At 39.5% G+C, this 26,875-nt stretch overlaps 1 protein-coding gene across 2 annotated transcripts in view; it reads left to right on the plus strand.

Annotated features, from left to right (window-relative positions):
• Positions 1-26,875, plus strand: part of CSMD2 (CUB and Sushi multiple domains 2) — a 1,007,626-nt gene that overhangs the window by 973,450 nt on the left and 7,301 nt on the right. For both annotated transcript variants that reach the window (XM_072610105.1, XM_072610106.1), the window contains 10 exons: positions 733-906; positions 1,256-1,329; positions 2,118-2,229; positions 2,640-2,819; positions 7,168-7,233; positions 11,850-12,011; positions 14,030-14,142; positions 15,745-15,835; positions 20,657-20,795; positions 20,985-21,195. In XM_072610105.1, coding sequence (XP_072466206.1) covers positions 733-906; positions 1,256-1,329; positions 2,118-2,229; positions 2,640-2,819; positions 7,168-7,233; positions 11,850-12,011; positions 14,030-14,142; positions 15,745-15,835; positions 20,657-20,795; positions 20,985-21,144 — 1,271 coding nt within the window. In that variant the 3' untranslated portion in view covers positions 21,145-21,195. The remainder of the gene's footprint in view (positions 1-732; positions 907-1,255; positions 1,330-2,117; positions 2,230-2,639; positions 2,820-7,167; positions 7,234-11,849; positions 12,012-14,029; positions 14,143-15,744; positions 15,836-20,656; positions 20,796-20,984; positions 21,196-26,875) is intronic.

A 26,875-nucleotide genomic window follows, 5' to 3' on the forward strand; every position in this document is an offset into this window, starting at 1 on the left:
GAACATAATATTAGAGCTGAAAGAGACTGTAGAGACAGGTCACTTTTATTCAACAGAAGAACCTATTCTGTTTGTTGCCTCTTGCTTTTTGATTTATGCTGCAGCCCAGCAACTGCTGTCATCCATTCTATGCATGTTGAGAGACTGATATCTTCCTCTGGCCCTGATGTAGTGAAGTTCTTTTCTACTTAAGATAATATCCTATGATCTTGTTAGTTAAAAGTACTTCGTGAAATTGTGCGGGGAAGAAAAGAAACATGTAAAACCATAGCAAGACATTAATAGGGAATGAATCAAATAGTAACTGGCAGAAAAAATGAGCATGATTAGAAATGACCACATGCTTAATGATGCTTCCCAGACCAATCAGACTAGTGAGGTCTAGAGCCAGTCAACAAGAAAATTAGCATGAGGATGTTAGAATAGCCATCTGGTTTCTGTTGTTAAGTCATCCAATTGTGTCTGACTCTTTGTGACCCCATGGACTATAGCACACCAATACTGTCCACGGGGTATTCTTGACAAAGATACTGGAATGGCTTGTTATTTCCTTCTCCAGTGGATTAAGGCAAACAGAGATTATGTGACTTGCCCAGGGTCACACAGCTAATAAGTTTCTGGGGCCACATTTGAACTTAAGTCTTTTTGACCCCAGGCCCAGTGCTCTATCCACTGAGCTACCTAGTTTATAGAGAGTAACTATAGTATTCTTGTCTCTCTTTGGTTCCTTAGCTGTGTTCTGTGGAGATCCTGGTGTCCCACCCTATGGGAGGAGAGAAGACCGGGGATTCTCTTATAGGTCATCTGTTTCATACTCTTGCCCACCTCCTCTAGTGCTTGTGGGCTCATCAAGAAGGTTCTGTCAATCAGATGGGACATGGAGTGGCACCCAGCCCAGCTGTATAGGTAAGAATATATTCTAGCACCAGGCAACCATACTGCTCTGGCAAATAGTCTAAATTTTAGACAAAGTTATCTCACAGATGTGGTATGAAACCCTAAGCAAGGATTTCACTTCACCATTGCTGGGCCTTAATATTTAGAGAAATCGTTTTCCTTTGACCTCTCTGAAGAGAGAATGAAATATGCATAGCTAAAGTGATATTGGAAATATAGAATCAAAAGGGAGAAAAGAAGCCAAAACCGTGAGGGAATCAATAACTATATATTTCTTTGAAATAGCTACTTTGCCAAATGGGGAGAGGAAATCTTCCAAGTTCTCCATGTGGATTGTTTCTGTATTTTTGTAACCCAGATCCAGCTCTTACCATGTGTGCAGACCCTGGTGTACCCCAGTTTGGGATGCAGAACAACTCCCAAGGTTACCAGGTAACTGTAAAAATCACTACTAAATTGATCAACTCCTTCCTCATATTCCATCCACTACTACTAAGGGTGAAAGACCAAACAAAGATGTTGTTTAGGGACAACAACAGGTTAAGGTAAGGGATGGATGGAACTTTAGGAGTTGGGGGTTGTTAGTTTTCATCTGCTCACTGGAAATTGCTGGAGAAGGGTAGGGAGAGCAGTTTTTAGACCACTTAGAAGCTACATTGGGTAGGTAATAAGGCTAAGAAACTGAATGGATGGTGATAATGGAAGCAGAGATGAAGGATGGTGATGGGGAACCCAAATGGAAGGTTGAAGATGGGTGATAGATGAAAGTTTGATAAGGGAAGGAAGATTGAGGGTAATGATGGAGGTTATAGTGAGGATAATAATAGGAAAATAGTTGGAGAGTTGATCTGGAAAAGACAGGATCATGATACAATAGATGGAAGATAATTATGATGATGATGATGATGATGGGATACAGAGAAGGTTGATGTTTGGGCATAGTTAACAAGCTGATGATGAAATAACAGATGGAATATGATGATGGGAAATAGATAAAAGTGATGATAATGGGGACAAATGGAGGTTGGTAGATATTATATAGAAACGATTAGTGCTGAAGGCATAGTGTAGATGGAGAAAGATGATGAAACAGATGGAAGGATGATGTTGATGAGCAGGTACTCGAAGGATGGTGGAGGATTCAAATAGAAGGGAGTAAGGGATGTAAGAGGGGAAGGCCTATTGGAAGTTGCTAATGAAGGACTTGATTTTTATCCCAGGTTGGAAGTCTAGTGCTTTACCGTTGTCAGAAAGGTTACTTGTTGCAAGGCTCTACCACTAGAACCTGCCTCCCCAACCTTACTTGGAGTGGAACCCCACCAGACTGTGTCCGTAAGTAGTCTTAAACTGTATTACAAGAAATTTTGATTACACAATGGGGAGAACTTACCTATGATGTGGTGAAATAATAGCTAGAGGAAGTTCAGGTCTTCTAAGAGAGGATTTAGGAAATGAGACCATAACTACTCCTTTTCCCCTTGATAAGTGTTCATGGTATAAGAGTCTTAGACCACCTTACAAATACCCATATTAGCACTACCTTGTCTTGGAGTAAGCACAGGTCATTTGTCACCAAGGTAGATGTCCAAGGGAAGAGATAGGATTACCTTCCTAGAAATTTGACATGCAGAAAAATTCCTACCTTTCTGGAAAGGGGAAACCTTAGAGCAAAGAAAGGGATGAAGTAGTCTCTAAGGACTTTATCAGGTGCAGGTCCTTATAGTCTCTTTCCTATCTTCTAGCACATCACTGTAAGCAGCCAGAGACACCCACTCATGCCAACGTGGGTGCCCTGGATTTACCTTCCATGGGCTACACACTGATCTACTCCTGCCAGTCAGGTTTCTCTCTCAAAGGCGGCTCTGAACACCGTACCTGCAAAGCTGATGGCAGCTGGACTGGGAAACCACCTATCTGCCTGGGTAAGCCTACATATGCCCAATGATCTACTGTTGACAGGAATAAGTATGTGGGAAGGAACCTTGTGAAAATGAGTGTAGACAAGGAGGCTAAAGGAAGCTTTCATTGCCAGAATTTTTCTACCTTTTGGAAGTCAGAAATTTAGAAATAAGACATAAGAAATAAAAATCTAAGATTCATTTTAGATGGTGCCTTATTTGAGACCCTCTGTAACGTCTGTCCCTCCCCAGTCTCTTTAGCTTTGAGTCATGTCAGCAGCAGACAGGGCAAGTAGCAGGAACACGAATTCAATCTTTATTCCTTAAGCTAGTATAAGAACCATCTCAGGGACTGCAGAGCTTGCGGGTGAAGGCAGGGTTTAGGGTGTGGGGGATAGCTGAAGTTTGTTGGCAAAAAGACCCATTGGAAATTCTCCAGATTTTCCATTACTTTTGCTTATCCAACAATCCAGGTCATGATAGTTTCAAATTCATCAGACCTGAAAGTTCAAGAGAGGCTCTTTTTCAAAAAAAACTAATTAATTTATTTTTAGTTTACAACATTCACTTCCATAAGTTTTAAATTTTCTCCATTTCCCTCCCCTCTCTTTTCTCCCCCATTCTTATAAAACCTTCATTAGATCCCCCATTGTCTTATAATATGATGCCCTCTCTCTTCTGCCTTTCCCTGCCAAACTCCTTAAAAAGCTGTCTGTACTCATTGTCTCTACTTTCCTCTCACTCTTCAGCCCTTTGCAGTCTTGCTGCCAAACTTACTACTCAACTGAATCTGTTCTCTCCAACCTTACTAATGATCTCTTCATTGTCAAGTTGAATAGTCTTTTCTCAGTCCTTACCCTTCTCTACCTCTCTGCTGCATTTCATTCTGCTCTCCACCCTCTCCTTCCTGACATGCTGTCCTCTCAAGGTTTTCATGGCATTTTTCTCCTGTACTTTTCCTACCTGCCCAACTCCACCCTGCCCCTTTCTTGGTTTTCTTTGCAAGATCATCATATCATGGCCCCCCTAATTGAAGGTGTTTTCATCTACACTAGCTTGGTGTCATCATCAGCTTTGATAAGTTTAACTATTATCTCTATACAGATGAAATTTGTAAATTAGCAAATTTAAATGTCTAGCCCAAGTATATCTCCTGACCTTTAGTAATGCATAATCAGTTAGCTATTTGACTGTTAACTGGATGTCCTAGAGACATCTCAAACTCAGCATATCCAAAACTGAATTCATTGTCTTTACCCCCAAAGCCTTCCTTCCTCTAGACCCCCATATTTCTCACAAAGGTACTGCTATCCTTCCAAACTTTCAGGTTTGTAACCTTGGCATTAGCTTCAGCCCCTCACTCTTCTGAGTTCATTCTACTTCTTTACTCTGTTGGCAAATCTTACCATTTCTACCTCCACAGCATCTCTTCCACCTGACCCTTCTTTACTCATACAGCTACCAGTTTAGTTTAGGCCCTCATAATCTCATGCCTAGATTATTGCAAGTCTCAAAATTGATCCCCCTCCGTAAAACCTCCCCTACTTCTCATCCTACACATTGCAGCCAAAAGATTTTTCCTTAAATGCAGATATAAGATTATGTAACTTCTCTACTCAACATATCAAAGGGCTCAGTAGTGCCTATAGGATAAGATACAAACTCTGTTTAGCTTTTAAAGCCCTACACAACTTGACCCCAACTCATCTTTCCAGTTTCATTGGATATTACTAAACCCTGGAATATAGGGCATATTCAGACTAGTACCTCTGGTGTGAAGGCTACCATGCCTTTTTCAGGGCTACTTTCCAGCTTTGGTACCCACCTGATCCACCTAACTCTCACCTGTGGCTCCAAGAAGCTGTAGATTGCACAGAGGTCACACCCCAGTAAAGTTCTTTTGGCAGATGGGCTAAAACAGGTTGAGGCTAACCAAGGAGTCTCAAAGCTGTTGGTGAATTAGGAGGATGTCCACTCCAACATGTGAAGACTTCCCCTGGTGAAATGGGCAGATGAGAACAATGTGTTCCAGCAGTCATGAAGGCAGCTGAAGCAGGTGCTGTGGAATACTTAGAGTTTGGTTAGACATTGAAGATGCCAAAGTCATCTGCTGCACCTCAAGCTGCCATCAGTCATCTTGACTCTGTCCTGCCATTGGACTCTTATGACTCTGGAGAAGAGAGTGAGGTTGACAACTTCATACACCTTTGCTTCACTTAAATCCAATTTACACACAGATCAAAAGACATCACCCATACCATTTTAGCATTTTTACCTATCTCAGAGTCCTATGGCAACAGGCAAGTGACAAAGCAGCAGGTGAGAGCTGTAGTCACAACCCTGAACACAGGCGGCCGAAGCCATAGGATTGTCCTCACTTCTCTCACACACCTCTTGGTGTCTGAGCAGTCTTTTAAGGATCTTACTGGTCACCTCCTGGTGTGAGGAAAGGACTAGAAAAGTACCCTAAAAATTATCTGCTTACCCAACCCTGGCCTGATTACCATGGCAGGTGGGGATCCCACCCTATGGTCGAAATACCCCCAAAAAATGTACAAAATCTTCCTAGCATGGTGTGCCCTCATCAGAGAGAATCCACCCCAGATGTTTTTTGTACCCAACATTCCCAGCTCTTATTGATCTGATCAGCCACAGTCAGACACACTGTAACTTGACTGTAACATAGTGATATCATTTTTGTCCTCTTCAAAAACAAAGGACAACAACCAACTCCTCCCTACCCTGGGATCCAACAATATTGACCTTCTCTCTTTTCCTCACACACAACACTCCATTTCCTGTGTCTGTCCCTTTGCACTGGCCATCTCTAGTGTTTTGCATCCCCCCATTTCCAACCCTTTGAATTTCTTTAAGATGAAGCTCAGGTAGTATCTTCTGTCTGAAGCCTTTGCTGATTTAACCCATGTACAGTTTTCTTCTACCCAAAATACTTTGTATTTAACTACTTTGAATATATTTGTTTTTATTCACTTTATGCTTATGCTGTCTATATTTACATATGTGCAGTTTGTCTTTTCCAGTAGAACATACATTTCTTGTGAGTAGGAATTGTTTCATTTTTTTTCTTTTAACTGTAGCATCTTACACAGTGTCTCACATGTAGTAAATACATAATAAATGCTTGCTTGCTTGACCAATCCTTAGGCACTCACAAAAAAGTGAGGGCTGGATTTTTTGCTACCAGTCTGAATCTGATTCTTCGTATCCTTCTTTCTAACCTGTAGTGGCTAGTCAGGAATATGGTCTTTTTGACATAGAGGCATACATTCATACATTCTTTCTTTGGCACAGTGAAAAGATTATTAGTCAAGAAACTTGACATGAATGCCAGCTTTGCTACTGATATGACCTTCAACAAGTCATTACCCTTGCTGGGTCTCAGTTCCATCATCAGTCAAATGAGGTATGGGACTAGATGATCCCTAAGGTCTCTTCTAGTTCCAAATCCTATGATCCTAGCCAAGTCTACTTTGTTGACTTTGAGTCTCTTATCTCTGCATAGCACTACGCTGGAATTATCTGAGGCCAATGACCATTTCTTGTCTCCTAAAATATTTTCAGGGAGACAGTTTTTGCTTCCAGCTCCAGACTGGCATAAATTCAGAATATTTCTTTTCCTGTAAAATCCTCCTGTAAAAGACAGTAATTGTCTGAGCAGGTGATGGGAGTTTGGTCATTTCTAGAGACAAGGCAAAATGAAAAAGCTTCTGGGCATGTAATATGTTTGGGAGGAGTCAGACCCATTCTTGCTGCTGTAATAGCTTTTCCATCAGTAGAGCATGTTTGCCTCATTCTTCTATAAGGTCTTTACAGTATGGGTAGAAGAAGACTTACAGAGAAGAGGATAAACTTCTATACACTCATGGAAAGGAGAAGTGAAATAGAAAGAATGCTGGATTTACATTGGGAAAGCTGGGTTTAACTCCTTGATGAAGCACTCGCTGACTTAAGTTATAAATTGCAAAGAAGTTAAGTCGTCTCTCTTAGTCTCCATTTCCGGATTTTGAAAATAGAAACAATTCTTGTACTACCTTCCTTTCATAGACTTGAATAAAGAAGCCCACCTTCACCTTATAACTGGAGAAGTAATCATTATAAGACGAACAAAGATTTCTTACTTTGAACAGTAAATTAGATATCATCTACCCTGAGAAGTGGCATAGACTAGAAATATTAAATAAGCCAGAGAAGGATTTGAGGAGAAATCCTTGGATAATGGAGCTCTAACATGTTAACTAAGAACTAAGGGTGTTTGTGGAATAGTCCTACATATGATGATAATGTTCTTTGTCTGGAGAAAGCACAGTATGCTAAAGTTCAGTAATGATGCTGTTCTGATTTTCTTGTTTAGCGGAGGTTCGGCCCAGTGGAAGGCCCATTAGCACTCCCCGGGAGCCGTCTATTACCAAAGCTTCAGGTATGTATCACCTTTAGCCATAGCTATATTAAATCCAATCCAAAAAATTTAATGCCTATTAGTTACAAATCACTGTGCTAGGTGGTAGAAATTTAATAGAGAATTTTTCATGTGAAATTAAGATCCATCCAAACCAATTGAACTAGTTAGCCAAGGAAGAACTGCAGAGTACAGGATTCTAAGTTGTATTCATATTGATCCAAATTCTATATCCATGAAGTCTCCTAGATGTAGATGGAATTGGGATCTGGGAATTGGGTAATCCATCTATCTCAGAGCTCAAGGCCTTGTCTTTAATTGTCCTTTGGGAAATCCCATCCCAACAAACTCCTCCCCACCCTTTTTGAATGCACTTGGTATCTCCTCCTCTGTCCAGACTATGCCCAACCTGTGAAAAATAACATTATAGTTGGATGCTTGTATATGAGTAGATCAAAAGTATTTATGGACACTTGAGTGTCCCTTCAACATATTATTTCCTGCTTCTGCTTTTCCACACACAATCTTGGAATCTCGTTATCTAAAACTAACAAAGAAGGTGTTACCACCTTAGCCTAGTAAAACTGAGATCCTGAGGTACTGTTTTAAGATTCAGTTTAACAACATTATTGAGTCTGTGGTATACTCAGTCCTGTGTTAGGCATTGATATGAAAATGAAATAGAGAGCCTCTACCATCAAAAAGCTTACAACCAAGGAGAGGCCCTGCTGTGAGAAATCTGAGACAGGAAAGGCCACTTGCAGCTATAGATTCATGGAAAGCTTCATAGAGGAGGTGGTATCCACATTGGACCTTGAAGGAGGAGTGGAGGGATTAGGTAGAGTTGAAAGATGCTAGTAATGAGTAATGTACAAAGGCATGAAGACAGGAGAGGATAGGATACAAATCAGGAATAGAATGGTCTAATTCAGGTGGACCATAAAGTATATGCAGGGGAGTCAAATGAAATCTAACTGGAAAGTTATGTTGGAGCTAGATTTTAGAAATGTATGGAATTTATTCTGTATGAAATGGAATCACTGAGGGTTATAAGCAGAGGAGTCATGTGATCTGAATGATACACAAGGAAGATTACACAGGCTGTAGGTAGTAAATGTTATAGATAATTAGAGGATGAGGGAGAAAACTGCCCATGTATATCTACCAAGTTAGATATTATGGACAGTAGTTACACTATCGAAATACAAATTACAATGGAAATAATAATCATAATTTCAAGTAAAGTGCAAGAAAGGACAGCAGTATAACCCATGAATTCAAGTGTCTATACATATATTCACAGACTATGGGTAACAAACAAAGAGAACTAGATATCCTAATCCAGGGAGGCAAATTGGTCAGTACAGACATCACTGAAAATTGATGGGAGGGGAACTGATTACTAGAATATAGTGTGAAAAAATATATTTCACTCAAAAGACACAAGTCAAATAAAAGCCAAATGAAAGTTTATATCAAGAAGATGTACTTATGTGAGGGTATTCATAGAGCAGCAGAGAAAAGTATTAAAGAATGTTTGGGTGAAGAGAAGTAGAGGCAGAGATAGAAAGGATATTGTCACCAGAATAGGCTATGTATACCTTGACAAAAAGGTAAGGAGGTGAGTTTGGGAGGAAGAGGGAATTAAAGACAATCATGGGCATAATACAGTGATGGAGACTTCCAGAGTTGAGCAACTGACAGTTTCTTGAATTACTTTAATGATAATTCATCCTTTAAAAGGTGGAGGAACCAACAAGGAGGAATGAATTGCTGAAGTAGAAATAATGAGAACCTTCAGATCACTCTGTCTTAGAATTCAAGAGAAAGAGAGGAAAATCAGGCATCTACTGGCATGTGCACTAGATTTTAGGAGAATAAATTTCAAAGGATTCATTAAGAGGGTAGGTGGGATCACATGCATTAAAATTCAACAGCTGGAAAACAGCCCAGGAAATACAGGAAGCTCTCAAGAATAATCTCAAGAAAAAATAATAAAATGTAAAAAACCCAAAACATTTCATTGAGGTAAGGAAAGGTGGTATTATCCAAAGAGAGCAAAGTGAATACCTAGAGAAGTCATTGGCTAATTTCAATTTTTAAAAGTCATGTAACAGAAGGTAGAAGTCAGACAGATAATGATAAGTGAATACAAATGTGGCAAGTCCTTTAAGAATGACAGAATTCAAATTAGGCTGAGTGACAAAAATGATAAAAAACCTGGGGATTTTTTAAACTAAGAGAAGAAAAGAGAAGGATAAGTCACAGAGTCAAGGCATAGTTCCTTAATTTTTATTTCTATTCTTTCTGCCATGATCCAAGAGTGCAACAAACAAGGCTAATATGGAGTTTCCAAGATAAGTAAGGAAAGAATAAGAGTAAGACTTTGAGTAGCTGTAGTCCGTAGGTTCAAATGGAGTATTTTATATAACATATCATATATACAGGAGTACTGAAAAACCTAGCAGATTGAATTTCTTAGTTCCCTATCCATGGAGCCTTTGAAAGATTATAGAGGACACAGGGGAAGCAGAATAGAACTGAAGAAATGTAAAAATTATCTAATTTTCAGAAAATAAAGAAAATAGAATGTATAAACTAGAGGTCAATGAGCTTGATTTCAGTTCTTGACAAAATTTTAGAATTAATCAGTAAAACATTAAATGGTTATTTAGTGAACATCTAGAAAAGTAAGAATTATTCCCAGGACCAAATTTGTTTCATCAAAAATAGGTCATACCATACCATTTTAATTTCTTTTTGTGTCATGGTTATTAGACTTGTAGATGTGAGCAATGTTGGAGATATCATTTACCTGGGTTTTAGCAAAACATTTGACAAAAATCCCTCATTCCAGCTCAAAGAGTTTTAAGATTCATTGTCAGTTTGGCAGGAGGTCTCCAGTGGAATTTCTCAAGAGAGCTGACTTTTTCCATTTTCTTTTTAATCAGTAATTTAGATAAAGGGATAAGTGACACCCTTTCAAATTTGTAAATGATGTAAAACTGGAAGGGAAAACAAACACATAGGATGATAGGATCCAAAAAGATTTTGAAATACTAGAACATTGGGCTGAATCTAATAAGATAAAATTCAGTAGGAATAATTGTCAAGTTTTACACTTAAGTTAAAAAGTCCAGATGGAAGAGTCAGGGTTGGACAGCAATTAATATAAAAAAGATCTTTGGAAAAAGGGGGACATATTGGATGTTCAATTTTAGCCAGTAATGGGATACAGTATTCTAATAAGGAGATACATCTACTCTTAGACTACAGTTAGGCACAGAATCCAAGAATAAGGTGATAATAGTTCATTAGTTCAACTAGGATGATGAAAGACCTTGAATTCTTACTTTATGAGGACTAATTGCAGGAACTAGAGAGAGTTAAGCCAGGGAAAAGAAGATTAAGAGAGAGCACAATGATGCCATCTTCCTGTATTTGGAGGACGGGCACATGAAAAAGAAACTAGACTTCTTCTGGTTGTACCAAGAGAGAAGAGCTGAAAGTAATGGGTTAAAATTACAGGCAAATTTAAACCTGATTTCATGAAAAATCTTCCTAAAACTCAAAGGTTGTCCCAAACTGGGATGGGCTTCCTTGGGACTTAAGGGCCTGGGTCACCACTTCTCATAAGTGTTAGGGAGGAAATTCTTATTTAAGGATAGTGAACAAGTTGGTTTTCGAGGTCCCCTTCACTTGGGAGGCCCATGAGATCGATGTGAGCTGTAGTGGTTCACAAAGAGTTTTCAGACAAAGAAAAAGGAATCTGGGAAAGAACATTTTTCCCTTCAGCAAACGTTAAAGAGCATGGGACTAGGTACTATCCCATGGAGGAGTCGAAATTTAATTAAAATTTTCTATCCTAATGGGACTTGACATTTAAGAGAATGTGAATTAATTCATGCTGTGTCTCCCATCTGCCCAGTTCCAAGCACACTTAATTTAGATCTGGGTTCAAATCCTCGCTCCACCGTTTTTACTCCCTGTGTTATTTTGAACAGGTCCCTCTTTGAACCTGTTTCATTTTCAATAAAATGAGAGACTGGGATTAATTTATCTCTAAGGCCCTTTCAGCTCTAAATTCTATGCTTTCATGATCCTCTTCCTCACTTCTGTTCCCTCCCACTTCCTCCATATACTGTTAAGAATCTATTCTGTTTGGGGCAGCGACTTAGAAGCTGGCAATTCTAAGTGCTTTTTAAATCACTCATATATTTTTAAATCACTTAGCTCTGACAGCAAATGCACAAAGTGCTGTGTAGGTATGAATAATGTTACTGTTATGCGATTCCTGCCATAGCATTTTCCAGGAAGGCTGTCCTTTTATGATGAACATAATTTACCTGAAACATAAAATTGGCAACATCCACAACAGCACCTCTTTTTCTTTTTCAAAGAGCATTCACATAAGTTATGTTAAAATGACAATATTAATGCCATCCTTTTGTCTCTTCCCACTGAGCTCTAAGTGCTTCAAAGGAATGAAAGATCTCTTCCTGTTGCCCCCATGATATACCTAGTCCCAAAGTCCAGCTTTTTGCCCCAAACCAGTGCTTTCTGGCTATATGGAGGCAGAGCTGAGCCCCTATGTGTTCTTTGCACTGTACAAACTCCTGTTCTCTTTATTGACACAGTTCCTGGAGATGTATTTGCCAAGAATTCCTTGTGGAAAGGGTCCTATGAGTACAAGGGGAAAAGGCATCCAGCCATACTGAGAGTGATGGGCTTCCAGTCAACCACGGGCAAGGTCAATGCCACTCTCATAGACCAAGATAGGGTTGAGCTACACATGTCAGGTAAGGAGGAGGCAGCCTTGTTAGGGGGTGGGGCTGGGGAATGAATGTATAATTAGGGTCTTAGAGTCAGGCACCAAAAGGTGTTTGCCTTGGTCTCAGTAGTGATTGATATGGCACAACATTAGACTGAAATACAAGTATTTCCATCAGAAAGAGCTCAGATCCAGCCCTCGTGTTTATTTTTCTGAACTTGTTGAACATACTGTTTATTTGAATACATTTGTCAGTGGGGATAAGGGTGTATATATATGTATATATATATATATATATATATATATATATATATATATATATATCTGCTTGTGAATATGTCACTAGTTCTATGTATATGTGTGTGCATGTTGCATATATATATATATAATGTTTTTACATGTGTATGTCATTAAGAAGAGTGTCAACGGTTTTGGCGTGTGCATTTATGTGTCTTTGTAAATTCGTCTGTATCTTTGTGTCGGAGACAGACATATATATGTGGATACCAGCATTCTGGGCTCTCCAGCAGCAGAACAACAAATAAAATAATCATATCACATATATGTCAGTCTGGATGTGAAAATCATGGGTATTTTTGGCCTCATTGTAATTTTCCAAGAAAAATTTTTCTGGCTGCCGGCAGTTGTCTAACCAAAATAGAACAATTTCCTGTTCAGATAACCTAATGTCATCCTTTCTCACATGTGTTCTTGGTTTGATTGCATGAGCTGGTCTACCTTGCTCTCCTTTCCCTGGCTCCCCACCCCCTTCCTCCACCCCCTTTTGTAAATACTCCCTGTTCTTTCAAAGAACTTATCAGTGTCAAGAGCAAGAGAACTCTTCTTCCTTTCCCTCACCTCAGTACTTTTTGGGACCATGAGCAAATCAAACCATTCGTTTAGCTTTTACCATTAATAGCAACACAGGATGTCCATGGCTAGATGCCCATTCTGGTTCTAGTCTTATATATAGGGAGCGTCTTTCCAAAGGCCAGAGGTGTGGGTGTGAAACGCTGTTGGAGGGAGCTAGACACTGAAAGTTAAATGCTACATTTTAAGACAGAAGACCAAATCTACTAGCAGGATGGGCTGCCCTTAAAAAGGGTTTAGGGAATACATTTGTAACCTACTGTTAATCTCAACAAGACTTGTTTGAAGATAAACTTTCCATATAGTAGATTTTGTAAATAGAAATGATTTATGTCTTCTCTCCATTTGTACTCATTATCTGTTTCTAATAGCTATGATATTGAATTCCATATATAGATAAAGAAGGGTTGAATTCTATATCTGTACATCTGAACACTCACATAAATGATCATACTTAGATATTCCCACATATATCTATCCCTGTCACCCCCACAAGTAGTCACATATATGCATGCACACATATATTAACACTTCCCACTTTAAGCAATGCACAATTGTATACAACCATACTGCTACAACTTGCAAACCTATAATAACATACACATTTGCATCTGCATGGATAATTACATATACAGCCACAGTTAGACTATGGATCAATGAGCACCCGTTCATGCCGTTTTCATGCTATGCCAAACATTGTGTTGGAATATAAACAAAAAGAATGAAACAACTTGGTTCACAAGGAGTATTATGCTTAAATGGGAAAGACAACAAATACATATTAGTCACATGAAAAATAAAAAGAAGAAATACACAAATACAAGATATCGTGGTGAGGAGGGCACCAGCAGGCAGAGGGATCAGCAAAGATTTCATGGTGGTGTTGAAGCCACTTTTTGAAGGAAGTGACAGATTCTGTGAGAAGAGGATACATTCCAGGCATGAGGACAGTCCAGTTTGTCTGTAACATGGGCATCGTGTATCTATACTTGCCAACAAATGCTCATAGTCAAGTCACATTCATCTTCATTCACATAAACACAATCATACATCTTTATTTATGCCTACATAAACACCTTTACACCATTATACACACAAGACTGTACTCACACGTAGATGCAGATTTTGAAATCCCTCAACCCGCTGAGATGCACAGATCTGTCTTTCCTTTTTCAGGTGTTTACAAGAAAGAAGATTTCCATCTCCTCCTCCAGGTTTACCACATAATGAGCCCTAAGGATGTCTCTGTGAGCCAGTTCAAGGATGACAGCTGGGCCTTAGATGGTCATGTGAGTCCAGTACTCCTGCTCCCCTACTTTCCTTTCACTTAGCTTTCTTCCTTCTTTCCCCTAATGATACCTTTTCCACTAATGTTTGGATTCCCTGGACTTTCTCCTGGGAGAAAGGAGACAGCATGATGAAGCTGATGGACCTCTATACTAGGATACACAAAGATCTGACTTTGAATCTCACAGATGTAGGGTGTATGGGACCCTAGGCAAGTCATTTCTCCTTGGTCCTCCATTTCCTTATCTGTAAAATGAGAGAGTTGGGCCCGAGGACCCAGAAGGTCCCTTCCATCTCTGAGTAATTGCAAATCCCACTGACTCCCAGTCTCTATAAACCAAAGGTCTTCTTTCCAGCATGAGACCTACTGGGAAGAGTCCTCAGTAGTCATTTCGTCATTCTCCTGCCTAACCCTGGAAAGGGTTAGTAAATCCTTCCTGGACTCAGAACAAAAAATACATTAGCATGGTTTGTATATTATTTAATATGGAGAAATTAAAAGGCAGGATGGTCTATATGTCTAAAGAAATGTGACAATGAAACAGTGTGCCTGTAGGCATAGTCCCATCATAAAAGATTTCTAAAAGACAGTTCCTCTTCAGTCACTAAACCCTTCCTATTGAGGCTTCAGACCTCAGTCTTAAGTTCTCCCAGGGAGACAGGGAAGCATAACATTCTGTTCCATACCCCAACAGCTTGAACTGGGGCAAGGGGAATGGAACAGTTCCTGCTGCTACATAGGCATGGCTTGAACTTCTTAACCAGGAGTGGTCCAGAAGATGGTCCCCTTAGGGCACAGAGCCTATGTACAGGTCTTCTTGTACAGTTCTGGAAAGTTAATACCTGAAGATGAATTAAATGGTGCCGTGTAGAGACAAAGCCAAACAGCTCCCACAGGCAGAGGAGTTAGAGTTGTCTACGGGCCCCAAACAGTGAGTGAGGGTGCTGATCCTGGTTCAGGGAAATCAACAAGGATAGCACAGTCTCCTGTCCCTCTGCTCCCAGTCATCTTGGGCATTAACATTTCTAGCCACCTTTCCCTCATGCTGGCCTTTTGTGAAGGTTTATGATGGAGTGGGACAATGGGGCAAAACCAGATTCATCCAGTCTCTCTATCTCTAAGGGGAAGGAGAAGTAGGCTTGACTGTGAGAATAAGGGAATCATTTAGTTTTACCACCACACCTGTGTTTGAGGGGGATGTCCAGGTACGTGTATATCTGGGGGAAAGTGGACCCTGTGGCTCTGAATGTGTATATCTAAATCGTTCAGTTGTTTTTCAGTCATGTCCAACTCTTTGTGAGCCCATTGGGGTTTTCCTGGCAGAGATAATGGAATGATGTACCATTTTCTTTGTCTCTGTTCTCATATTTATGTCTGGGTGCATGCATAAATCTGTGTCAGTGTCTGTACATCTGTGTATGTTTGTAAATTAATTTAAATTTTAAGAATGTCTTAGTGTGAATGTTTAGACTTGTGTTTGTGTAAGTGAATAAGCAGGAATTCCTGACCATTTGGATTTTCTCTTTATCCTCCCCTTCTCTTCCTCCTCCACCTCTTTTCCTTCCCTCTTCCCCTTCCTACTTTCTCCTCTTCAATGTTGTAGGTCTCTTCAGAGTCTTCAGGAGGTGGCACCTTTGTGTACCAGGGCTTTGTCCGAGGCCAAGACTTCGGACATTTTGGCCTTCAGAGAATTGGTAAATTTTGTTTAAGGAATATATGACCACACATGAACATAGATCAGGGAAGACAAAATTGTATGTGCCTATGTCGATGCTTCATTCTTACAAGAGCCACATTTATCCCCAAATCCCACTAATTAAGCTTGCAATGCATGCATTCTCCTGTCACCTGACAGAAGAAACTTCTCTGTCACTTAAGTGTCATGGCTTGATAGAATGAATACACATAGAAGTAGTGTGATGTGGTAGAAAGAGAAATGAATCAGGAGGAGGAAATCCTAAGGTTAATTCAGTTTAACAAACATTAATTAAACACCTGCTATATGAAGAACATTGTGCTTATTGCTTGAGGAATTACAAACTTCTGATAACACATAGTCCCTTATCCTTATGGAAACCATAGTCTTACTATAATAATAGCTAGTGTTGACATAGCACTTTAAGGTTTGCAAAGTGCTTTTGTATGTCACTTCATTTGAGCCTCACACTCAACCCTAAGAGATAAGTGCTGTTTGTTATTTTCCCTGTTTTACAGATGAGGAAACTGAGATTGAGAAATTTCCTGAAATGGAGATTTTCTCATAGTCACAACATTCAAACTTAGGGTTTCCTGATTCCAAGTCTAACACTGTCCCACTGTGCCAGCAGCTGGTTCACATAAGTATAATGAAGTGCCCTGTGAAGTCCGGCGAGGTGAAGACCATTACTGACTTAATGCTAAGGGAAGGCTTCATGGAGCAGCTCATTGGCTCTCAAGTATGATTTAAAGATAGGTAGAGATACAGTGAAAGGAAGCAGTCTCACAGGGAACAAGCCTGTAGCATTAGGCGGGTAGGAGCCCAGTGCAGTTTCACTGGGACATGGAATAGTGGAAGGGAGTGGTAAGAGTTAAGGCTGGAAAGATTAGGGGGTTTGGGAAATGGAGGGGGTACTTACAGGATTATGGAAAATTTTGAATGCAAGATAAGGAAATTTGAACTTTACTCTTTCTTTATTTTTTCCTATACTTTGGGTCTAACCATGTCAGTACTCTATCTGATACAATTCAGTGGCTCCTCATTATCTCTAGGATCGAGTCCAAAGTCCTCTGTTTGGCAGTAAAAACCTTTATGCCACGATCTCAACCTACATTTCTGTACTTGTGACACATAATTCCCTTCACCCCAGGCAGAGCAGTGAATAGATTGCTGGACCGAGAATCAGGAAGACTTCAGTTTGCACCTACATCTCAGGGTTGTTGTGAGAATCAAATAAGATCATCTATGTCAAACACCTGGCAAACTTTAAGGCTCTATAAATGTGAGCAATTATTATTATTGTCCAGCCACAGTGGCCTGCTTCCTCAGGCATAGACAGCAATGCAGTGCTTACCTGCGTGCCTATGCTCTGCCTGTCCCCTCAGCCTGCCCCTTCCTCACCTCAGACTTACAGTTTCCTGGTTCTTGGTTTCTTTCACAGATCAACTATTATAGATTTTTATGTGAAGCCTTTTTTAAAATTTAATGTTTTATTTTTCCCAATTTCATGCAAAAACAATTTCCAACATTTTTTTCAAATGTTGAGTTCCAGATTCTCCCCCTTTCTCCCCACCCCACCCTCATTGAGAAGGCAAGCAGTTTGACCAAGGTTATAAATGTGTAGTCATGCAAAATATATTTCCTCATGATGTCTTTCTTGATCTTCCCAACTTCTAGGGCCATGACTCCAAGATTACCTTGTCCCTATTTTGAATATGCTTCCTTTCCTCCCTCTCACTTCCCCCCACTCTATACATAAATAAAATGTATAAATATATATGCCTGTACATACACACATACACAGTGTTGCCTCCATCCTAGATTGTAAGCTCTTCAAGAGCAAGGATTGTTTAATTTTTTTTTATGTCCTTGTCCTTGGTGCTTACCACAATGGTTGTCATATAATGCTAGTTGATTAGTCAGTTGACATTCAGCAGACAGAAAAGACTCGTACTGGTTTTTGTAAAAGAATGACGTGATCAGAACTGTGCATGAGTAAGATTAACCTGGTAGCAGTGTGAAGATTAGTTTAGAAGAGAAAAACGGAGATAGAACTGTTAGGAGGCAATAGCAGTCATCCTGCTAGGTGGATATGAGGGCTTTTGCTGAGGTGGTAGCAGTGACCGATGGCATGGTATAATGGATAGAGTATTAGACTTGGAACCAGATTTGTGCTGGTTTACACCTCACCTCTGACACCCACTGTATTACTTAGCCTCAGTTTTTTTATCCATAAAGTAAGAGGGTATAGGGTACTAATACCCCAACTTGAATGAAAGTTATGTAAGATTTTGAGGAGGTGAAATTGACAACATTTAGTAACTGACTGCATATATGGAGCCAGAAAGATGGAGGAATACAGAATAACTCCTAGGCAGGAAATCTAAGTCCCTGGAAAGATAGTGGTGCCCTCAAGAGAAATGTGGTAGTAAGGAAGAGAGGGGTAGATTTGTGGAAAAAAGATAAGAAATTCTGTTTTAGACATTTTTTTTGGATATTTGAAGTACCTATGGAATATCCAGATCTAAATGTTTAGAAGGCAATTGATAATGTGGAAGTAGAGTCCCAAAGACTGATAAAGCAAAGGTTAAATGACCAGTTACCTAATGTGTTATGGTGGGGATTGTTTCAGGTATGGTTTAGACTGCCTGAACCCTGAGGTCCCTCCCAGTTCTGGAAACCTACAAGTCTTAAAAGCCACAATCAGCAGTTTGAACATCCAAAGGAAGGTTAGGGCTGAAAAGTCTGTTTTCAGAATCCTCTTTATTAAGATGACAGTTGAATGAACTGAATTGTACTGCCAAGGGAAAAAATATTGAGAAGAAAAAGCTGGGGACAGAATCTCAGGAAACAGGTACCTTAATGAGTCAGGAAGAGGAAGAAACAGCAGTGAATGAAGAGTTAAAAGGCAAGAGGAGAACCAGGAGAATGTAAGGTCTGGGAAACCTATGGAGGAGAGAGTATCCAGACAGAGGGGGTGCTCAACAGTGGCACATGTTGTAGAAAGATCAAGAAGACAGATGATTAAAATAAGTCCAATTTATTTGGTAATTAGTAAGTCATAGATGACCTTTGAGAGAGCCATTTGAGTAGAATGATAACCTAAAATGAGGAAATTGGATTGGTTGATTTCTAACATCCCTTCTAGCTGTTGCCACAGTCAAAAAAGAGGACAGCTGCTGGAAGCATGCAGGTATGCTCTTGCTGCTGATAGCACTAATCTAGCATCAGGCTTTCCTACTATTAGCTTAAAAAACAGAGATGTACCAGGTGTCTGGGCTGATGCTCCCTAAATTGGTCCTTATTCTATGAATACAGTGCCAAATGTGTTGTCAGAGAAGAAAGTAAGAGGGCCTCTTTGTTGCAGAACAATGAAGTTTCCCCTTTGTATCAATTTTTGTGTCTTCCCACATTGTGAACTCAGTGGTATGCTGGTAAATGATTAACATTTACCAGCTCTTCAGGGAGAAAATTGTATGCGCAACATTCTTTCAAGTTGAATTTTTATTATTAACATTTTCTCCACCATTTTTCCTAAGTCTAGACAATCAACTAAACAGTATGTTGAGTTCTGATTTTGTGTTTGCTGATTTCTGTAGTGTAACTATTCACAATGAAAATTTAACAGTCTGCTCTCACAAGGTGGTTGGAGCTGGCTCTAACACACTCCTGTGTATATTCGTGGGAGAGATTTTATGCCTTGGGGTTGTACTATGAAGGTGCTTGGAGTCTTAAGCAAAAAATTGACCAAAAGGCTAGGAAGTTGTGTCACAAGGTGTGCAAACAGATACATCCTAGTCCACGCCTTCTATGCCTTATTCTCTCAGGCAGGTGTGTGTGTGTGCAGTAGTAGGACTCTTTTCTTAAGTGTGGCATAGGTCTGATTATGTTGACATCTAGCTTCAGGTCTGCTGTCTGTTCCCTGAGGAGGTAAAGCCTAGAGCCAGAGTCTGATGAAGAAGAGAGCTGAAGGAGTATTTACCTGAAGCCTGAAGGCATTTGGTGCCCCCTGAGCTGCAGCATCTGTACTTGAGGATTCTGCTAGTGGGCAGTCCCCATCTCCTCTAGGACTATCACAAGCACAGCTCTGACTGCTAGGATGTTCCTCATCCTATCATGTGTCTGCATGGATACATTTTCCCAGTAGAATATGTTACCCAAGGACAACAGTTATTTTTTTGTCCTTTGCCTTTTGCCTATTTTTTTTTTTTTGCCAGCACCTACGACAGTGCCTCGCACTGTATGGTTTTCCATAACTGTTGAACTGAATTCATTGTCCCTCACCATATCCAGACTAAACCTGATAATTCAGATGTAGGCTGACCAGGGCAGAGTTGAGAGGATGTATTGCGCCAGCTAAGGGTCATGAATTTAAATGTTTTGGATGGGGGTAAGGGAGAGGAGAGAGGGAGTGCATTTGAGGACACTTGTGTCATCAGAATAATCTAGTGGGTCCCTAGGCCTAGGTAGGGGTACTCTAGTAAAGAGGAAAACAAATTTTGATCTTCACTCTTTTGTACAGGACTGGAAAAACAGAGCTCTTTTCATATGAGAGCTAGGGACTTTAACCAATAATTTTGTTGATTACAAAATACTCCTTTAGCTTAGATTTGTGAATTTCCCTATCCATGGATACCCCTTCAGAGTTTTTCTGGAGCAATGATCAGGAAGATAGATGGTTAGCCAAGCACCTGAGCTTTCTTGGGACACAAATGAGGGCTTTCCTCACACCAGGTGCTAGAATAATATTTTAGCAACAACTCTATTCCAAGCTGAACAATTAGGCTCTGACTGTGACTTTTGGGTTTAACCATTACAGATCTCAGCCGGCTGGAGACAGACCCTGAGTCCATTGGCCGTCACTTGGCTTCCAACAGCAGTTCAGTGGCTGCAGCTATCCTCGTGCCTTTCATTGGTCTCATTATCGCTGGCTTTGTGCTCTATCTCTATAAACACAGGTATGAAGCTTGGGGAAAAGATGCAGCTGGTGATCTAGGGGTAGGAAGATGCTCTACATCTGCCAGACAGATCTCAGTCACGTAAGCCAGAACAGTTTCATGGTTCTGTAGGGAAATGGTCTGACTTTGACTCTTTGCTTCTCTGTCCTTGCCCTCTACCTACCTTTCTTTCCATTACTTTCCCTACAGGCGGCGACCCAAAGTCCCATTTAATGGCTATGCTGGCCATGAGAACACCAGTGTCCGGGCCACCTTTGAAAACCCCATGTATGACCGCAACCTCCAGCCCACAGACATCATGGCTCCTGAGGCAGAGTTCACGGTCAGCACAGTGTGCACAGCTGTATAGCAGGCCCTGTGCTGCTGCTATTGCCAAGGAGAGCGCCATCTTCGGCAGCTGGTGAGGGGACAATTGGGGGAGGAAAAGAATTTTCAGTCAACCTTAGGAGGCTTGGTAATAAGTTCGTTCTCACACACACGTACATACTTATGAACAGCTTTATGAGGACAATACCTCCCATTCAGAGGTACAGAACATATGTCCAGATGCACAGAATTTTTTTTTTATTCCAGTTGTGGCACTTCATAATTGTTTCTATCCAATAGTACTTCATTCTAGCCTATTGAGATATTTTTGTATCCCAACTATAATACACTTTGTTAGCTGTCTTTCTAGCTTTAAGTCATCCATGAATACTGTAAACAAAACATCCATGCCTTCATCCACATTGTTGATAAAATGTTTCCTTGGCCAGGGATAGGTACCTGAGACTGTCTAGTAGAAACCACCCACTCACTGTAAGCTGACATTCACAAATGACTGTTCTGTGGTTCTGGGCATCTAACTACTATTTGTTAGTTGTTAGTTACTACTGTTGTTGTGTTTTCATCTTGTCCTCAAGGATATGACAAGAGATTTAGAGACATAATGCTGTCTTGCTTCTTCTCTGCTCTCTGAAGAAATGAGGCATCCACTTAAGCCTTGAGTAGAGTAGCATAGACTCTTATCTATACCTGGCCCATAACTGCAAACACATTGAGTTGAGTCTTAATTAGAGAACTTAGAGAAATAATGATCAGTTCTTTTTGTAAGGGTCCAACCTATTCTGCCTCACACTTTTTTTTTTTTGGCTTTCTGAAAAACTGGTTTTCTCCTGTTTATTTTATCTTGTTCTTATCCTCAGAATGTAAGGGGTAGCCTGTGTACTCACTAAATCCACCATGCCCAGGGCAAGCAGATCCACTCTCAGGATTTTCCTTTTTAATCTTCTATGACCTATCACTTTCTCAGCAAAAGCTGTATAGCATTCTCAGAATTTACCAACATCTCTCCCTATCTCCCAAACCAATATCCCTCTCTTTGTACATTCACTTTCTTAGTTCCAAGTCAACTATAGGCATAATCAAGAAAGGGAGGGAAACACTACAGGCAGTTCTGACTTCTTACACAACGCAGACTACCCTTATCCTTTCTTTGTTATAACTACACTTTAGATATTGAAGTCCATAATCTTGTTGCTTCCTATATTTTTTCTTTTCCATGCTAAGCATCTCTCTTTCCTTTACTTGCCTTCATCAAATACAGTTCTCATCCTCCTCACCGTACAACATGTCCTCTGTTTATGTTCCAGTTTTTCAGCATCTTTACTAAAATGTTAAAATACTTAAGGTGTTGTCTAACCACTGCAGAAGAGAGCAGAGCTGTTTCTTTGTGTGATCTGCCTCTTTTAATGTAACTTCCAAAGGAAAAAAAGTAGTCTTATACTCTGTATTATAGGTACAAGTATGCCAGAAACTCTTTTTTTTTTAACTGATTATCATTATTCCAATGCCCTCAGACAAGATATTTTGAAGTAAAATTTGTAAGAATCTTTAACAAAGAAAATGTTGCAACATACACAAATTAGGGCTGATGTTCTATTTCTTTTAATAGAGCAATAATCACTCAATCTTTTGAAACCTTTACAAAGTCTTTCTCTTAAAACTTCTTAATTCCTCTGACAATTTCTCTCAAGGGTGTTCTCCTAGCAGATTACTTGTGACTCAAAGTAATCAAAGGGACTTCTTCCCTCTAATCAAATACCATAAATTCTCCTATCCTGGGATATCTGCTTTTTCCTCTAAATTCTTTCTACCTTCAAATAGAGATTTTTATTCCCTGCAATTCTGTTCATGACGCCAAATGTATTACCAAGTCAATATTCATAGCACTGGTGGTGACTATGAATGTGCTGGCAAAGTTCTCAATCACAAAGTATAACAGACTCTCCATATAGAAGGCAGAAGAACAAAGCATTTATTCAGACACCAGAAAGCCAAATCCCAAAACCAGAAATTTAAATCTGTCATGGTAGCCAAGAAGTCAATATGCATTAGCACTGCTGGGACAAAGGCATTCCCAAGTCTCCCCTACTCAGCTGAGGCCTTCTCACAAGCAGACATTGATGAGCCTTGCTGTGCTTGGTGGCCTGCATCCTCTCCTCTGTCCCAACCACTCTCACTAACTTCCTTCAGGCTGCTCCACTCTTCCTGTTACACCTGTTTAGCAAACTCCTCCTACTACTTGTGACTTAGGCTTTCGGATGATTTAAGCAGATCACTTGAGCCTATTCATGAATGAGAAAGATCTTTCCATTTAAATTGCTATTACAGAGACATATGAGAGGAGGAGAAGGGATAAAAAGGGATGTCCTGGCAAATGGCCTTACTCTTTTCAGTGAAGTGTGAAGATATATCCTCAGTGAAAAGGATGAGGGAAGGGGGAGCCATGGTAGACTTGAGGATTAAAGAGGCTTAGAACAGCCATGGTGGTGAAGGGGATAGAGAATCAATCAGCAGGGATTAGGGTTGCCTTGCTATAGTCAGCCACAGTTAACATTAGACAAGGTAAATTTCTAGTGAACACATGCTCCTGCTTCATGGTCTCCTCCCAAGTGATTCAATGAGAATGAAGGAGCCAAGTGGTGAAAATAATACGGGGTTATGTTTTTGACAAAGTGTGATTGGTCATAGGACAAGGGCAGAGTTAGGGTGTAGTATAGAATTGAACTGTTTCACTGTGGCGGCGTCTGGGGTGTATGAGGATTCGATAAAGAAGAGAATGTAACTAAGTCAGCAGGGTTGATGACCTGGGAATATACTGAGAGGCATAGTGACTGCAAGTCACACTGAGGATGAAAAATAATGTGAGGGGTAGTAGGACACAGGAAGAGGTGGAATTACTAAAAGATCACCATGGGATATAGGAATTTCAAAATTCTTGATGAGATAGAGAAAAAAGAAAAGAAAAAGGAGTTATGTACTTCCATTTTCTTTGTTTTCAGCTGTCATCCTATTAAACAAAATGATGAATTTTTCTCTGTTTTTTTTTCTACCAAAATATTTTTTAAAGCTCCTTTTGCCTTTAGCCCTTTTTGCAAGATTAATTTGGGCTCTGGTTTTTCTGATACTGTTCTTGCAGGACTGGACCATTCTTGTGTTCGTGTCATTTACCTATCCTTTACTTGTTATATATCTCCTTATACAGACTTCCTCCAAGAGCTCCTTATGGAGCCTTATCAGACTCCTTAGACACTTACCCCCTTCTTTTAAATTCTAGGCTTTTCTTGTTGTTATCTCTTTTCCTCCAGATCCTGTGGTTCCAACATACCTTTCATCCATTGTTTAGCTGGCTTCTTTTACCAAGTAAAAGCATTATCACTCCTTGCTACCATAAAACCCCCTTAAGTGTTATCAGTGAATTTTAGCACTTTAGCACATAGAAGCCCAGCAATAGGCAGAACATATGCAATCAGTTATATATGGCAAATCTTTGTAAATGAATATCAAATTTCATGAAGGTTATTTATTGTGATATAATAACAAATAAGAAGTCCACAATGATAAATGTTTTTATCCATACATTTTACAGGATTCTTGTGAGGAAAGCACTCAGTAAACCTTAAAGCATTAAAGAAACATTTTGCACTTAAACTGTATAGATAAAATAGGCAAGTTGTAAATTGTGTTTAGTTGTTTTTCATTAGTGTCTGACTCTTCATGACTCCATTTGGAGTTTTCTTGGCAAAGATACTGGAGTGGTTTGCCATGCTCTTCCCTAGTTCATTTTACAGATGAAGAAACTGAGGCAAAAAGGGTTAAGGTACTGTATCACCTAGTTTTCCTAAGTTGTAAATGCAGATCACATAAAGTGAGTTTAGGAAGAACAAACATTCTCATGGCCTCATGAAGGAAATAATTGCTTTATTGTTTTCAAGTATGAGGCTAGAGACCAGGACCTGGACTTAAAACAAGGTGGTGAGAGAAAGGAAACCAGAGGAAAGAGATCAAAAAAAGTAAAAACTTTATCTGTTGCAAATATTCACCCTTCCTCATTTTGTGGTTATAGAATCAGCTTTGACAACTAGGAGCCCAAACCTGCTTCAGAGCAGATAAAATCCTTTACCATTTTATGCCTCCTAATTTTTTCTGACTGGACTCAGTTCAGGGATTCCCAGCACACAAGTGGTATCATCATGTTTCTAGCTTATCAGAAGAGAAACCCTTCTTATATTCATGCCTTGATTAAATACTAAAGATTCATTGGATTTAAAAAAGAATGGTTTACTAATTAGAGTTGGACAAAAGGTAAACAAAAGAGAGTCAGAAAAAATTTTAAAACTAAGGTTCCAAATGAATTTCTTTTCTTTCTTTTTTAAAAATTTTCGACATTCATTGTTATAAGATTTTGAGTTCTAAATTTTTGCCACTCCTGTCCCTCCCCCCTTCATCCCATCTCCCTTCCCCAAGATGGGAAGCAATCTAATATAGGCTATACATGTACAATCATGTTAGACATATTTCCACATTAGTCATGTTGAGAGAGAAGAATAAGAACAAAAGGGAAAAACAACAAGAAAGAAAAAATGAATATAGTTTGCTTCAATCTGCATTCAGACTCCAGGTACATTCTCTGGATGTGGACAGCATTTTCCTACATGAGTCTTTTGGAATTGTCTTGGATCATTGTATTGTTGAGAAGAGCTGTCTTTCATAGTTGATCATCGCACAATATTGCTGTTACTGTGTACAGTGTTCTTCTGGTTCTACTCACTTCATTCAGTACCAGTTAATGTAAATCTTCCCAGGTTTTTCTGAAATTTGCCTGCTCATCATTTCTCATACCACAATAGTATTCCATTACATTCACATACCACAACTTGTTTAGCCATTCTCCCATTGATATACATACCCTCAGTTTCCAATTCTTTGCTACCACAAAAAGGGTTTCTAGAAATATTTGGGTACATGCGCATCTTTTTTCCATTTTTTGACAATCTCTTTGTGATACAGACCTACTAATGCTATTGCTCAAACAGTTTTATAACCCTTTGGGTATAGTTCCAAATTGCTCTCCAGAATGAGAGCAATGCATTAGTGTTCTGATTTTCCCACATCTTCTCCAACATTTGTCATTTTCCTTTTCTTTCATATTAGCCAGTTGTATAGGTATGAGACAGTACCTCAGACTTGTAATTTGCCTTTCTTTTATCAAAAGTGATTTAGAACAATTTTTCATATGACTATACTTAGTTTTAATTTCTTCATCTGAAAACTAGCTATTCATATCCTTTGACTATTTGTCATTTGGGGAATGACTTCTTATAAATGTGACACAGTTCATGAGACCTTTATCAAAAACACTGGTTGTAAACGTTTCCCTGCCCCCCCACCCCCAGCTTTCTGCTTTTCTTCTAATCTTGGTTGCATTGGTTTTGTCTATGCAAAAACTTTTTAATTTAATGTAATCAAAATTATTCATTTTGTTTGGTCATAAACTCTTCCCTTTTCCATAGATCTCTGTAGACAGGTAAACTGTTCTGTGCTCTTCTAATTTGCTTATGGTATCACTCTTTGTATCTACATCATATCCTCATTTTGAATTGATCTTGGCATATAGTATGAGATGTTGGTCTTTATCTAGTTTCTGCCATACTATTTTCCAGTTTTCCCAGCAGTTTTTATCACATAATGAGTTCTTATTGCAGAGGTTGGAGTCTTTGAGTTTAACAAACAGTAGATTACTATAATCTTTGACTACT

The sequence above is a fragment of the Notamacropus eugenii genome, chromosome 5 (assembly GCF_028372415.1).
Source record: "Notamacropus eugenii isolate mMacEug1 chromosome 5, mMacEug1.pri_v2, whole genome shotgun sequence".
NCBI classification, from domain to species: Eukaryota; Metazoa; Chordata; class Mammalia; order Diprotodontia; family Macropodidae; genus Notamacropus; species Notamacropus eugenii.